The sequence below is a fragment of the Phascolarctos cinereus genome, unplaced genomic scaffold (genome assembly GCF_003287225.1).
Source record: "Phascolarctos cinereus isolate Bilbo 61053 unplaced genomic scaffold, phaCin_HiC Scaffold_4;HRSCAF=312, whole genome shotgun sequence".
Taxonomy (NCBI): domain Eukaryota; kingdom Metazoa; phylum Chordata; class Mammalia; order Diprotodontia; family Phascolarctidae; genus Phascolarctos; species Phascolarctos cinereus.
The window spans coordinates 137,641,170-137,654,716 of record NW_027555847.1 but is presented as its reverse complement, the minus strand read 5'-3'; the positions used below and the strand labels follow the sequence as shown (position 1 = coordinate 137,654,716).

Here is a 13,547-nt window from a genome sequence, read left to right as displayed (position 1 = left end):
CTAAATTCCTTTCAAAATAAATAGCCTTGGCCATGCCACACGTCCCCCTCACTGGGTCCGTTTCCTAATCTGTAAAACTGGGGGGGAAAATCACTTACACCGCTTCTCTCTTAGGTGTTTGTAAAGAAAATGCTCTGTAAACTGCAAGGTACTACAGAAATAAAAACTATCATAACATCCTTCCCACCAGACCACTGATACTAGCCTGGGATGAAAATGGCACACTCATAGGAAGGCTCTAAAATTAGCAGATGGAAGTCATCATCAGCTCCTCAATGTCCCCCATCTCCTCCATCCAATTAGTTGCCAAATCTCACAGTTTCTGTCTCCATAACGTCTCTTGTCTACGTCCCCGTCTCTTCATTCACTAAGCCACAACCCTAGTTCAGGCCTGCAGCATCTCCCTTCTGGACAAGCGCAGAAGCTAACTGGTCTCCCCACCTCTAACTTCCTCCTACTATAATCCATCCCCCATAGAATCATCAGGGTAATTTTTCTAAAGTGTAGATCTGACTTTGGAGTCAGACAGGCTGGTAGGTGCCACAGCAGATACAGTGCTGGGCCCGAAGCCAGGAGACTCATCTTCCTGAATTCAAACCTGCCTCAAACACTTACTAGCTGTGTGACCCTGGGCAAATCCCTAAACCTTATTTGCCTATTTCCTCATCTGTAAAATGAGCTGGAGAAGGACATGGCAAACCACTCCCGTATCGTGCCAAGAACACTCCAAGTGGGGACATGAAGAGTCGAATGAAAATGAGATGACTGAACAACAATCCCCACCATAACCCCTAAGACACTGCAGCTTTTCCCTCGTTGACTTCCGTGCCTGGCTTACGCCTTTCTTTCCTCCTCAACTCCTGTTCTCATACTAGGGGACTCACATACTGATGTCCCCTCAAACACCCTGACCTCTCAGTTCCTCAGCCTGCTCGTTTCCCATAGTCTACTTCATCCCACATCAGCTACAAAGGGGGTCATACCCTCGACCTTGTCATCACCCACACATGCACCACTTCCAAGTTCATGAACTTTAAAATTCACTTTCTGATCACAATATCCTGTTGTTCCACCTCTCTCTATTTGCAACCCTAAACCCTGTTCTTCATCTCCATGAAGACCTCTAATGCGTTGTCCTCTTATCCCTGCATAAGCTACACTATTCTCCATTCCCTGGCCTCAGATACTGCCTACCTGTGTGACCCGGGGCAAGGCACTAAACCCCAGTTTCCTCATCTGTAAAATGGGGCACCTACCTCTCAAGGTTTTTGTGAAGATCAAAACAAGGTAATAATTATAAAGTGCTTAGCACAGGGCTTGGCACAGAGTAAGTGCTATATAAACGTTAGCTATTAGCCACCTCCAGGATCACCTATAACCTCCAGGATCAAATATAAAATCCTTTGTCTGATGTTCAAAGTCCTTCATAACTAACCCCATCTTTCCAGTCTCTTTACACCTTATTCACCCCTGTGTACTTATCTATTCATGACACTGGCTGACTTGCTGTTATACACACACACACACACACACACACACACACACACACACACACACTCCAACTTCTGACTCAAGCATTCTCCTAGGCTGTCCCCCATGTCTAGAATTCTCTCCCTCCTTACCTCAGCCTCTTGGCTTCCCTGGCTGCCTTCAAATCCCAGCTACAGTTCCTCGGCAAGGGCGATCTTCTGCCTTTCTTTTATTATCTCCAGTGCTTAGCCTGATACCTGGCATGTCGGAAGTGCTCAACAAATGTTTATTGACTGAAGAGACCTGATAATCTCTGCCCAAAAGATTCCTCCAATCACATTTCTCATTTGTATTTACGTGGCACTTGTTTACTGTCCTGAATTGTTAACTTTCTTCTCAATGTAGGAAGTGGGATTCTCAAGTAACAAGATTAATTTTTCAAGCCATACTTGAAAAAAATAGCCTCATGCATGCATTACCTCCTCAACTAAGGCCTAATAGGAGGATGGGAGTAGCATTATGTCATAGCTCTTGGTATCAATAGAAGCACAATTCTCAAAGAAGGTGCTTGACATCTGTGGACTGACATATCTGCCATACTCAGAGAATCAAAAAACTTTAGAACTGAAAAGTATTTTCAAAGTCCTCTAAGCTACTTCTAGTCAAACTTGGGTAAACAGGAAGATTGTGAATATTAGTGTCTCAACACACGTTATGAAAAATCTTAAGTATCACACCAGTACTCAGTGGCTGCCTTGCTTTGGGAAGATTCATGTTAGAAAAACTGCCTATGTAAAAGGCCTGGAACCTAGCATTTTTATAACTTGAAGTAACTTTTTTTTTAACCATTAGGGTGAAATTTAATTACTTAGCAACAAAGAAACTGAACATCTAACATATAATAGTTCAATATAATGTTCCTTATATGTCTATTCCCCTCAAAAGCAGATGTTTTATTCCTTTGATTTTAGAAGTTAATTGCAAATTGAGTTTTTTTAAAAATAAGATACATTTGGAAATCCAAATGACCACCAACCAAGAACATGCATACTGAAATATACACATTTCTAAACTTTTATCTGGTTGTTATGCAAATTTTCATTAGTTGATGATTATTTTTAAAGAGATTTCCCTGTTTTTTAAGTTTAAAGGTATTGTTACCCTGTGCAAATATAAACTTAATGCTTTTGAAACCTCTTGCCTCACTAATACTAAACTATTTCTTCTATTTCAAATAAACAAGTTATATTAATTTTAAAACTCTGAAAGTAGGGATTCCTTGTCCTCTTCAAAGGAATGATAATCTCTATAGAATCTAATGAAATGGTCTCTTCAGTTATAATGTTAAAACTATGATTAATCTTAACACTGCCCAATATAAGGCAAGTTGGCTATATTCTTCTAGCAAACTGTTATCAAATAGAATTGGAACTTTTTTTCATTTAAAAAAAAAACCCACCACATTTAGACTAGTAATATAAAGGAGCATAATTTGGTAAGTTTTTTCTGCTTGATGATTGGTTTTCAAAACATAATTAAAACAAAATCTCTCATGTGGCCAGCAAACAGTTATTAATATGTAAAACATGGGTAGAAAAGCAAATTGTTATGAGTATATTTCAAAATAAGCTCAAAAATTCCTTTAAAATCAGTGGTTATTCATGACACAAAATAAAATCTGGTGACCAGCCAGCGCAGAATGCTTCTACGTATACAAAAAAGTTGTTTGTCTACCACAGAGGACCCAAGACATAAAAAAAAATACAGCAAAATGTAATATGGGTCAAAGTCATATGAAACTTGCTATGTAGCTAAAGGGTTTCATTTTTTCAATTGTGAAGTACTGATAAACTTTTCCAAGTAGAAGACTAATTCCTTTTTTTGGATAAGCAAATCTATGTGGCAGCTTTACTACCTGACAATTAATTGAGGTAACTTTTTACACACGTAAAGTTTATTTCCTATATTGCCATCATGCTAGGGGGAAAAAAAATCACATTAAAATTCCAATCTGGGATTTTAAAATTAAACCAGAATTGTGCCTGCTAAAATCAAACTCACAAGGATCTGGGAAAGGGAGAGGAAGGAAATCTATCAGAAAGTCTCTTCTAACATCAGGCTCCATGTTCCAGTCAGTCTCACTTTAGAAGCTTCTATTCCTTTTCTTTTTCTTTGAAATAAAATTATTCATAAAATATTTAATGAGATTAAAACATGTGTTTTAAATAATATTTTTCATTTCAAACTTTATTAATAGCATATTGTATAGCATTCAAATAGCAGAAGGAATAGTTATAACAATATATGTCCCCACCAAGTACTACTGCTTTAAAACTCAAAAATCCTCTGTTGTCAGCTACAAATATAGCACGTACAAAATACTGGCTTCATGGAAACAATCAACCAAAATAGCATGCCCCGGCTGTAAGCTGTAGCAATTTTATCACAGTATATTAATTTAGATGTTTCATCAAGCTCCTAACACCAATAGTTTGGTGAAGTGGTACTGAAGAAGACAGGCATGTTAATGCATTGTTAGCGGAACTGTGAATTGGTTCAAGCTATTCTGGAAAGCAATTTATGATTATGCTAAAAAATGACTAAAATGTCCATATGCTTTGAATTGGAGATTCTACTGTTAGACATATATGCCAAGAAGGTCAGAGACAGACAGAAAGGCGCTGTATATACCAAAATGCATTAGCAGCAACTTCTTGTGGTAATAACAAACTGGAAATAAAAGTATTCATTGGCTGGGGAATGACTAAGCAAGTTGCAGGTACGTAAGTGTAGTAGAATATTGCTCTATCACATGAAATAACTGAAAAAGCCAGAGAAACCTGGGAATCATGATGCAGAGAAAAATAAGGAGAACCAGGGGAAAAAATATACAGTGACTACACAGTGTAAATGGAAAGAACAATCAAATTACAGTGAATGCCACATATTCATCATGTCCAAAACCTGCACCATTTCACTGGAGAGGTAGGAGGCTTTGGTGTGCAATGTTGGCACATGCTGTCAGATCCGGGTAATACACTGGCTGGTTTTGTTAACATGTTGTTTCTTTTTCTTTGTCTTTGTTATAAATAAAGGCTCACTTGGTGATGGGAGAGGGGTAGAGTGGCTAGAATATATTCAGAAATGAATGGGATGGAAAAACAAAAGGCATCAACAAGTCTTTTTAAAAGTGCATAAAACACTGGAGGAAAAAACAAGAGGAAGCAATGTTAATTCTCCCAATAGGTCTCTGGAGTATCTTGATCAACCTTCACTTCTAAAGGCAGCAGGATATGATGAAAAGTCCTATCTCTAACACTACTGAGCAAGTTACTCAGCCTTCCTGGGCCTCAGTTTCCTTATTTGTAAAATGAGAAGGTTGGGCTAGATGGCCTCTGAGGTCCCTTCCAGTCTAGAGCTAGAAGCCTGTGATATCATTGGCAATATCTAAGTAAGGACCCTTTTTGCTCTTAACATTCTATGTAACAATTAAACAAAACAACACATAAACTTCTATTCCTTTTCCTCTGGGAGATCCAGTGGGATGTAGTGGAAAGACAATTAGACTCGGACTCCGAAGATCTGGGTTCAAGGCTCTTAACCATGACAACAGGCAAATAATGTCCCTTCTCTGAGCTTCACTTACCTCATCTGTAAAATAAGAACACTTACACCATCTACTTTCTTTGTCAATAAAGTGCTTGGTAAACCTTAAAGCACAAAAGAAATATGAGCATTTGGTTCCAAATGTATTTCCTAATGCTGACACCCAATTTCTGAATCTGTCACTTCCACATTCACGTTTTGAACTCACGTGAGAGAAAAAGCCCAAAGAGATCTCAACACTCCCCCCACCCCAACTCACCCGGACAGGGTGCTCTGACCAGCCTTACCTATTCCATGCTTTCGGAATTCTTTTACCACTCCTAGACTTAAGATATATGCAACCTGTGTGTCAACAGAGAAGTTTGAGGCTAGAATGTCTCCGTCCTGTAGAGAATTCAAAAAAGAAAAAGAAAAAGTTAAGTTAATCCTAGAGGCAGACATTCAAATAATGGGAACTGGATGTGGAATAAGAGGAGACAAGTTTGAATCCTGGTTCTGATACTATCTGTGAAACTCTGAGTGAAACTTCAGTTTTCTCATCTGTAAAATGGCTATATTAATATTTTCACCACTCACCTTAAAGGACTGTTTTGAAGAAGGTGCCTTGTAAAGGTACCTTGTAAGTTGTAAAGCATGGCTACAGCAACACTAATTTACATGTCTTTGGTGCCTTAAGGTGTACAAAGCTCTGTCCTTAGTGCAGACAGTATCATCCCCATTTTACAGAGGGGAAAACTTGGCCTCAGGGGGTCAAGTGACTTCTAGAGTCACTAGAAAGTACCAGTAAGTAGCAGCAGAGGAATCTGAACACAGGTCTCTCTCCTGACTCTGTACCCTGTGCTCTTTCCACTCCATCACCCTGCCTTTTACAGTGTCATGAGCTTACACAAGAGGTCTCTTGGGGTCAGAAATCAGACACTAGGCTGGGACAACCAAGATGACAATCCATCACAGCAATCCTTGTGTTTGCTAGAAAAAGAGGAACTTTTCCCTTTCCTTTTTAAACAGAAAAATGTTGACAAGGAAATGCCAGCTGTTTGTTCTTGACTGCAAATAATTCAGACAGATGAATCCATCTTGTGATTCACCCCTATTCTGCATTCAAACTTATGAGGAGGCCAGCTGGAGGGACCAGAATGCTACACTGAGAGTCATATTTCTTCCGTGTCTTACAATTTAAATTCCTGGTGTTTCTCAGAAGCGATTTCTTTTCAAAGTCTGAGCCAACAACACACGAGTACTGCCTGGATGCCTACGGGGATTACAGAGGCTGTGGTAGAGAGATCTTGGATTTGTACTAGGCAGAACCCTAGCTCCAGCCCTTACAAGTCACTTAACCTCACTGAGTCTCAATTTCCCACATATACAATGGAAATAATGATACCTGCAAGGTACAATTTCTTGCTGCCATAAGAAAACACTTCATATACTATAAAACACTACACGAATGTAAGATATTAATAGTACATACTATCTATAGTAAAGAACAAATAATGGCTCTCGTCCTCAAGATCTGAATCATTCAAAAAAGGAAATATACACAAATAACCAACATAGGAATACAATAATTACAAAGGTAAATACTAAAGGGCATGAAATAAACAGGAATATTTCATTTAGTGTCTGTTAAGGTCAGAATGAAAATAGAATTTTAAAATGAAAAATTTTTTAAAAAGAAGTAAGGACAACAAAGGAAATCTTTCTGGAGGACCTAGGATTCAACACATCAGAGAATACAGACAGGCCAATATAGTGGACAGGATAAGAGAGTTTAATGCAGAGGCAAAATCACAAAAAATTTCATGTCTTGAAAATATCACCGACTGCTGTTTCTAGTACTTCCTGATTGCTAAGACTCTGGCATCAAGAAACATACAGACACAGACACAGACATACATACCCCCCCCCAGGGGTCAATAACATTTACTGAGTCTAAAACAGAAAAAAAATTTACATCAAACTCTAATCCGATTCCTTAGACCATGGGAGGCCAATTGTAACAACCAAAAAACCAAACTGATTCTGCTTGAATCTTTCCTGACCCTGTCCATACAAAGGTAGGAAGGGGGAAAAAAAAAATCAACATTTTTCCTCCTGACATTTCTGTCTTTAATGAAGGGGGCGTGTGTGTGTGTGTGTGTGTGTGTGTAGGTGAGCCCAGTTCTGTAATCCTCTGCCACAAAAGCTCTAACTCTGGTAGGTCCCAGCAAACTAGAAAGGCTTCAAATATGGGCTGGCAATCGTGTATTTATCTTTTATCTATGGGTCAGCTAAGGGCCAAGACGCATCACCAGCAGGGTGGCCACCCAGTGATGAAATACTTCTAACCATAGGAGCTCGTGACAAATTGTTTACTATGAGAATGGAAGATACGTTCTCCTCCTGCCAACTCCATGCTCCCCAACTACTGGACAAAACAGAAAAATGGATTTTCTGAAGGGTCAAAAATATTCTTCTACTTACCTCTTTATGTACCTTTGTCCTACTTTTTATTTCAGCAACTATCATACCCACAATGGCTCCTCTATATGTTGCAGCAAGGGAAAAAAACTTCTTATTTGAAGTGATGTCACGATACCATGAGTCAGGGTACCTAGAAAAAGAACCAACCAAAGAGATCAGTGGTGTTGGCCGGACTGCACCTCCCAGCCTGACTACTGCAATAACCTGCTGGTGTATCTGCCTGCCACAAGGCTCTCCCCACTCCAGCTCATCCTCCAGTCGGCTGCCAAAGTGATCTGCTTAAAGCATAGGTCACCCCCTTAGCCAATAAACTCCAATGGCTCCCAATAACCTCCAGAATCAATTATGAAATCGTCTGTTAAACTTTCAGGGCCCTTCATAAGCTGCACCCCCACACCTTTTCCAGTCTTCTTACACTTTATACTCCCTCCTCTACTCTGCCACCCAGTGCCATCTGGCCTCCTTGCTATGTCCCACATAAGACATGCCATCTCCCTACTCTGGGCATTTTCTCAGGCTCTCTCTCATGCCTGGAATTTTCTCCCTCCTTATTCTCTGATTTCTGGCTTCCCTAGCTTCCTTCAAGTACCAGCTAAAATCCCATTTTATACAAGAAGTCTTTCCAGAATCCTCTTAATGCTAGTGCCTTTCCTCTTAGATTACTTCCAATTCATCTTGAATATCTTGTTTATACATAGTTTTGCATGGTGTATCCCCCATTAGACTGTCAGCTCCTTAAGAACAAAGACAGTCTTTTGCCTTTCTTTATATCCCCAGTGCTTAGCATAGTGCCTGGCACATGGAAGATGCATAATAAATGCTTACTGACTAACCAGTGTGCATTTTAAGATAACATACGGTCTGTTCATTAGGGAAATACGCTATTATTTCTCCCCACTGCTCTTTTAAATAAGGGTTATGCTGATTTATCAAGTCTTGCTAAATTGGATAATTAAAAGTTTTCTGTACCTTTCACTTACTCCATACCTAAACATCTCACATTTAATCACATGCCCAGTCAATAATGTAGTTCTTAAATCTCTCTGAATACCAGTTCAATATCTGTTGCAGTCCCTCCTTTCTATTTCCTGTGTAATTGTGCCCCGTATAGTCAAAATACTTGAATGGGTTTGTGATCTCACTGAAGTGGCTATTCCCTCCTGCCACTCATCCACACCTGACCAACTGTATGTGACTCTTGTACGTGTCCTCTCCCAAAAGGAATCCACCCAACCTGAGTTAACAAGGTCACTAGTGGAGCTCTGGGACTGTCCACTATCAGGTAGTTATTCCTCAATTTCAGCACATTCCCAGTCCATTTTTTTCATTACACATTTTTTTTGGTGACATCCTTACTCCAGTTCTTCTCTGAAATTTCTTATTTGTTATATATCACAGCTGTTCACACCCACTGCGTGTTTTTCCACTGCATTCTGTGAGTGAGACTCCTTTTTATTCTTTGGATACTACAATATAACATGACTAGCAGCCGTATAACACCAGCGTCACATGAATGTAATAGACTATTACTAAACAGCAAGAAACTTTGTTCATGAAGGATGCAGAGAAACATAGGAAGACTTCTATGAACTGGTACAGAATGAAGAAAATACCAGAAAAACAATATACACAATGACTACAATAATATAAATGAAAGAACAACAACAAAACTAGTATGACCAAGCTTGGCCCTGAAGAAAAAATGAAAAACCACATTTCTCTCTGCAGAGGTGGGGACTAGTTAGTTTTGCTGAGGTGACTTTTTTTCCTTTTTCTCTTTTATTCTTTGTTGTAAAGGGATGGCTCTATGGAGGGGAGCAGAGATGGGATGGATTATATTAGTAAACAAATTAATAAGATGCTTTTTTAAAAGGTGGGCCTTTGTTTCTTGGAGCAGTTTGGTATCATGAAAGAAGCTATGCAATTTCCTCAAAGCAATCTAACCCATTTCCTCTCCCTGTTTAAATCTGGGCCCAACTCACTGTCTGTTTGCCCTATGCATCCAAAATATACTCACACATATCACACACAACACAAACAACATGTACCCCCCCCCCAAACACTCCCACCACCACCTCTCCCACACTGATATACAAACTCTAAAGGCTGTCTACTGAGCTGCACATCATAACCTGGATCACAGGCACTCTTTACTCACTTGACTATATGGCCAGGCCAAATTCTTTTGAGCATTTACAGATCTAGTGTGGGAGGTTCTGCAGTGTTTTAGGGCTTGGTGCAAACACCACAATGTCTACAAACAAGACCATCTGGAGGACCTCACTGTCTGTAGGCAATCTCGCTCATCCATTTGGACTTTGAGCTGCTATATCTCTTCCGTGACGAACAGTGGAGAACACCTTTGTCCTCTCCTAGTCATTGTTTCCCTGATATTACCACTGAATAAGGCTCTCTCTTGTTATAGCTTTTGTGGAACTCTGATAATTTTGTTATATGCATAGAAGATATCTAGTTGGAGAGCCTTTAAGGTAGCATTTTACTCTATTAAATCAAACATTTTTTAAAAATAATAAACAATCAGCATAATGGGATCTTCTGTTTTCTCAGTTAATTATGTAATAGAATAAATGTGGCCTACAGGTATTTCTTAATGCAATAATCCAAGTAGGTCTTAGGTACTGCTATTGTTGTTAAGTCACTTCAGTTGGGTCTGACTCTTTGTGGCCCCATTTGGGGTTTTCTTGGCAAAGATACTGGAGTGGTTTGCCATTTCCTCCTCCAGCTCATTTTAAAAATGAGGAAACTCAGGTAAACAGAGTTACCTAGGGTGACACAGTTACTAAGAGTCTGAGGCTGGGATCTGAACTCAGGTCTTCCTGACTCCACAGGTACTCTATCTACTGTACCACTTAGCTGCTTCCTCTCCTTACTTTTTCAGCTTTCTTTTGTGTGTTGTCTTCTCCCTTTAGATTGTAAGTTCCTTGAGGGCAAGGATTATCTTCTTCCAAAAATATATATCCCCAGTGTTTGGCACAACACCTGACACAAAGAGGTGCAGTTTATTGACTATCTGACTTTACCTATCATCCAACTTTCCAAGAGACTTCTCCAAGGATTTTAGAAAGAGCTTTAGAGATATATTCTTTCTCAATATATTCAATTTTACTAAGAGTGAGGTTTTAAATTTTATGTTTCCACACAGCATATACTAAGTTTTGCTATGGATACAATTCTGGGTTCACTGGTTGTGTTCATTTTAATGTCTAGGCTATCTGGTCCTCTCCAAATCATCCTTTACAAAGTTGCCAGATTAATCGGGCACAGCTCTGATTATGTCATCTTTCGGGCAGCATCCTTGCTGGCTGCTGAATACAACCCAAACTCCTTGATTAGGTAATCACGGTCAGTCCCTTATAACATGGCAGTACACTACCTTTTCAGTTTTATCTCACACTACTTTGTTCCTCCAAACTGTACTTCCATCTATACATGTGTGGGCTTTCCTGTCGCTACATTTCCAATACCCAGGACACCCTCCCTTCCCTATCTTTGCCTACTGAAAGCCTACTCGTTGTTCAAGTCTTGGTTCAAATGCCACCTCACTGAATCTTACATACCCCTTTACTCACATCTTTTATATAGTTCTCATGTATTAATCTATCTCATAGTCCTATGTATATGTGCTCTATCTCTCCTTACAGAATGTAAACTCCATGAAGCTAGGTACTACATCTCATCTATGCTTCCTATCTCCCCCGGTAGTAGTATGGTACTGTCTACACAGCAGGCACTTAAAAAATGGCTCCTGTTGAATTTAATGGGTACATGCCATTATATCACCTCTTGCCTTTGAGTAAGGCCTATACTGCTGTATCAGGTAATTAGGCTGTTAAGAATTTCTGTGCTTGTCACACCCTCCACACCCAAGTTACACGACTGCCATTATCTCTAAAGAATCTGTCCCTATACCAAAGGTACAGGAGAATTACAGATTTTTAAAAAATGCAAGCTTTGGTATTTTTTTGTCCTTCTCCAAAGAATGTGCCCTTTTATAAAACAGGTGCTTCACAAATGCTGGATTTTGTTAGATAAATTTGCTGCTGAATAACTGTCCCAAATTTGTTAAGTTATTCTCTGTTAAAAGACAAGGACCAAGTGCCAGATAGTTGACTCTCTCTATTGGTCTCTGAATCTTCCCCAATAACAGGTTATGGTTTAGTTATAGGCAGCACTGTAAGGCGGAAAGCCTTGGATCTGGACTCAGAGGACCTGGGTTCAAGTCTCATTCACTTGTGTGATCTTGTTCCACTCAGCTGTGTCCTGGAGCTGAAGCATCAGCTCCATGGGGGGGTGATTATGAGAAGCAAGAAGCAGACTGTCCTTCAGCTACACGAATTGTGAGGGAGTTCTATGCCTACTGCATCTTTAGAGGTCTTTGTAAAAGGACCATAGAAAGACAGCCCAACACTGAAGAAATGGGGAAGCTACTGAATACAACCCAAACTCCTTGGTTAGGTGTTCATGGTCAGTGCCCCATAACATGGCAGCACACTACCTTTCCAGTTTTATCTCACACTACTTTGTTCCTCCAAACTGTACTATTCGCCATCTTCCACCTGTACACGCGCAGGCTTTCCTGCTGCTACATTTCCAATACCGATCTTGGCAGCAAAATGTAGAAGTTGGCTGGCACTACGTACGTGCCCTTTCTAGGTAGACGGGAGCATGAGCTATCTGAGGAATGTGGGTAGAGCGCTCCGTTGAGAGTGAGTCAGAGTCAAGGGAAGGTTTCGGAGAGTTACTGAAAAGAGATGACTCAAAAGGTGCTTGAATGTCTTCCACCTAGCATTGCACAACTGTGCTACAAACAAACTGGCCTGTGTGACACATTCCTCTGGGTGCAGCTCAAACTCTTCAGGCCTTTGTGTCCCACCCCTGGAATGCCCCAGGCTCCCCCTCCCCCCCAACCTTCCCAACCTCCAAGATGCAGTTCACTGGCCCCTTCTCCTCCACAAACGCTTTCCTGATTTCCCAAAGAACAGGCACTACTTGGCTTTAGTCAGGAGTCCTGGCAGTATAATCAGTGGAGGAGGGGGGAAGCATCTCTCTTAGGAAACTTTTAAGGGATACTATATAGTGAAGTGAAAACACAATAAAGGGGAAGGTAACAAACATTTGTTAAGTACCTACTATGTGCCAAGCACTGTGCTAAGTACTTTACAAATATCTCAGAAGAAGGGTGGATTGGCAGTTGAGAAAACTGGGTTTAAGGCTCAGTTCTGCTGTAACTAGTCATGAGATCAGGAGTAAATCACTTCTCCAGAACTCTGTTTCCCATTCTGAAAAATGAAGGGTCAGACCAGATCAGGGGCTCTTAACCTGGTGTCTGCCATTTTTTTGCTTTAAAAAAATATTTTGACAACTACAAGTCAATGTAATTGGTTTCCTTTGTAATCACACTTGGGGGGGGGGCATTTTCAAACACTATTCTGAGAAGAGATCCGTAGGTCTCAGTCCACCAGCCTGCCAAGCAGCCCAGGACCCAAAACAGGCCAAGAACTTCTGAACTAGGTGATCTCGAAGGTCCCTGCTGGCCCTGACATTCTATGCTCTTCAATCTAAGGCCCATTCTAGTGTTGTGTGTCTCCCAAATTCCTAATTTGTAGACCCAAAGAATGGGGTTATAAATTCAGATTTTACTTACTCAATCGGGAACCAGTCACCACAAAGCTGCTTCACTGTGTCTATGTCATCGTGGCAAAGAAGACGAAGGTTGACCTCACTAAGTGCACTGGAGGGCACTTCCTCTGTCATTCACGCCTGGAATTAAAGGGCAATATATCAGGAAGGGGAGAACCTAATGCTGCTACTTGACTCTTCCCCACCTCTTGTTTTCTTTATACTTTTTTAAACAGCTTCATATCCATTTACCCCTTTTGATTACCCTGAGAAAGACAGGATGGATATGATCTCCATTTTACAGATGAGGAAACTGAGGCTTCGGACAGAAATTGCCCAGAGTCACAAAGCCAGTTAGTGGTAGCACT

The 13,547-nt window shown here is 40.3% G+C and overlaps 1 protein-coding gene across 1 annotated transcript in view; it reads right to left on the bottom strand.

Annotated features, from left to right (window-relative positions):
* The window catches only part of NAA60 (N-alpha-acetyltransferase 60, NatF catalytic subunit), a 53,233-nt gene that overhangs the window by 9,452 nt on the left and 30,234 nt on the right, over positions 1-13,547 (bottom strand). The window contains exons 2-4 of the mRNA XM_020995502.2: positions 13,205-13,320; positions 7,540-7,669; positions 5,364-5,460 (exon numbers count right to left, since the gene is read on the bottom strand). Of these exons, the coding sequence (XP_020851161.1) occupies positions 5,364-5,460; positions 7,540-7,669; positions 13,205-13,314 (337 nt within the window). The 5' untranslated portion in view covers positions 13,315-13,320. The remainder of the gene's footprint in view (positions 1-5,363; positions 5,461-7,539; positions 7,670-13,204; positions 13,321-13,547) is intronic.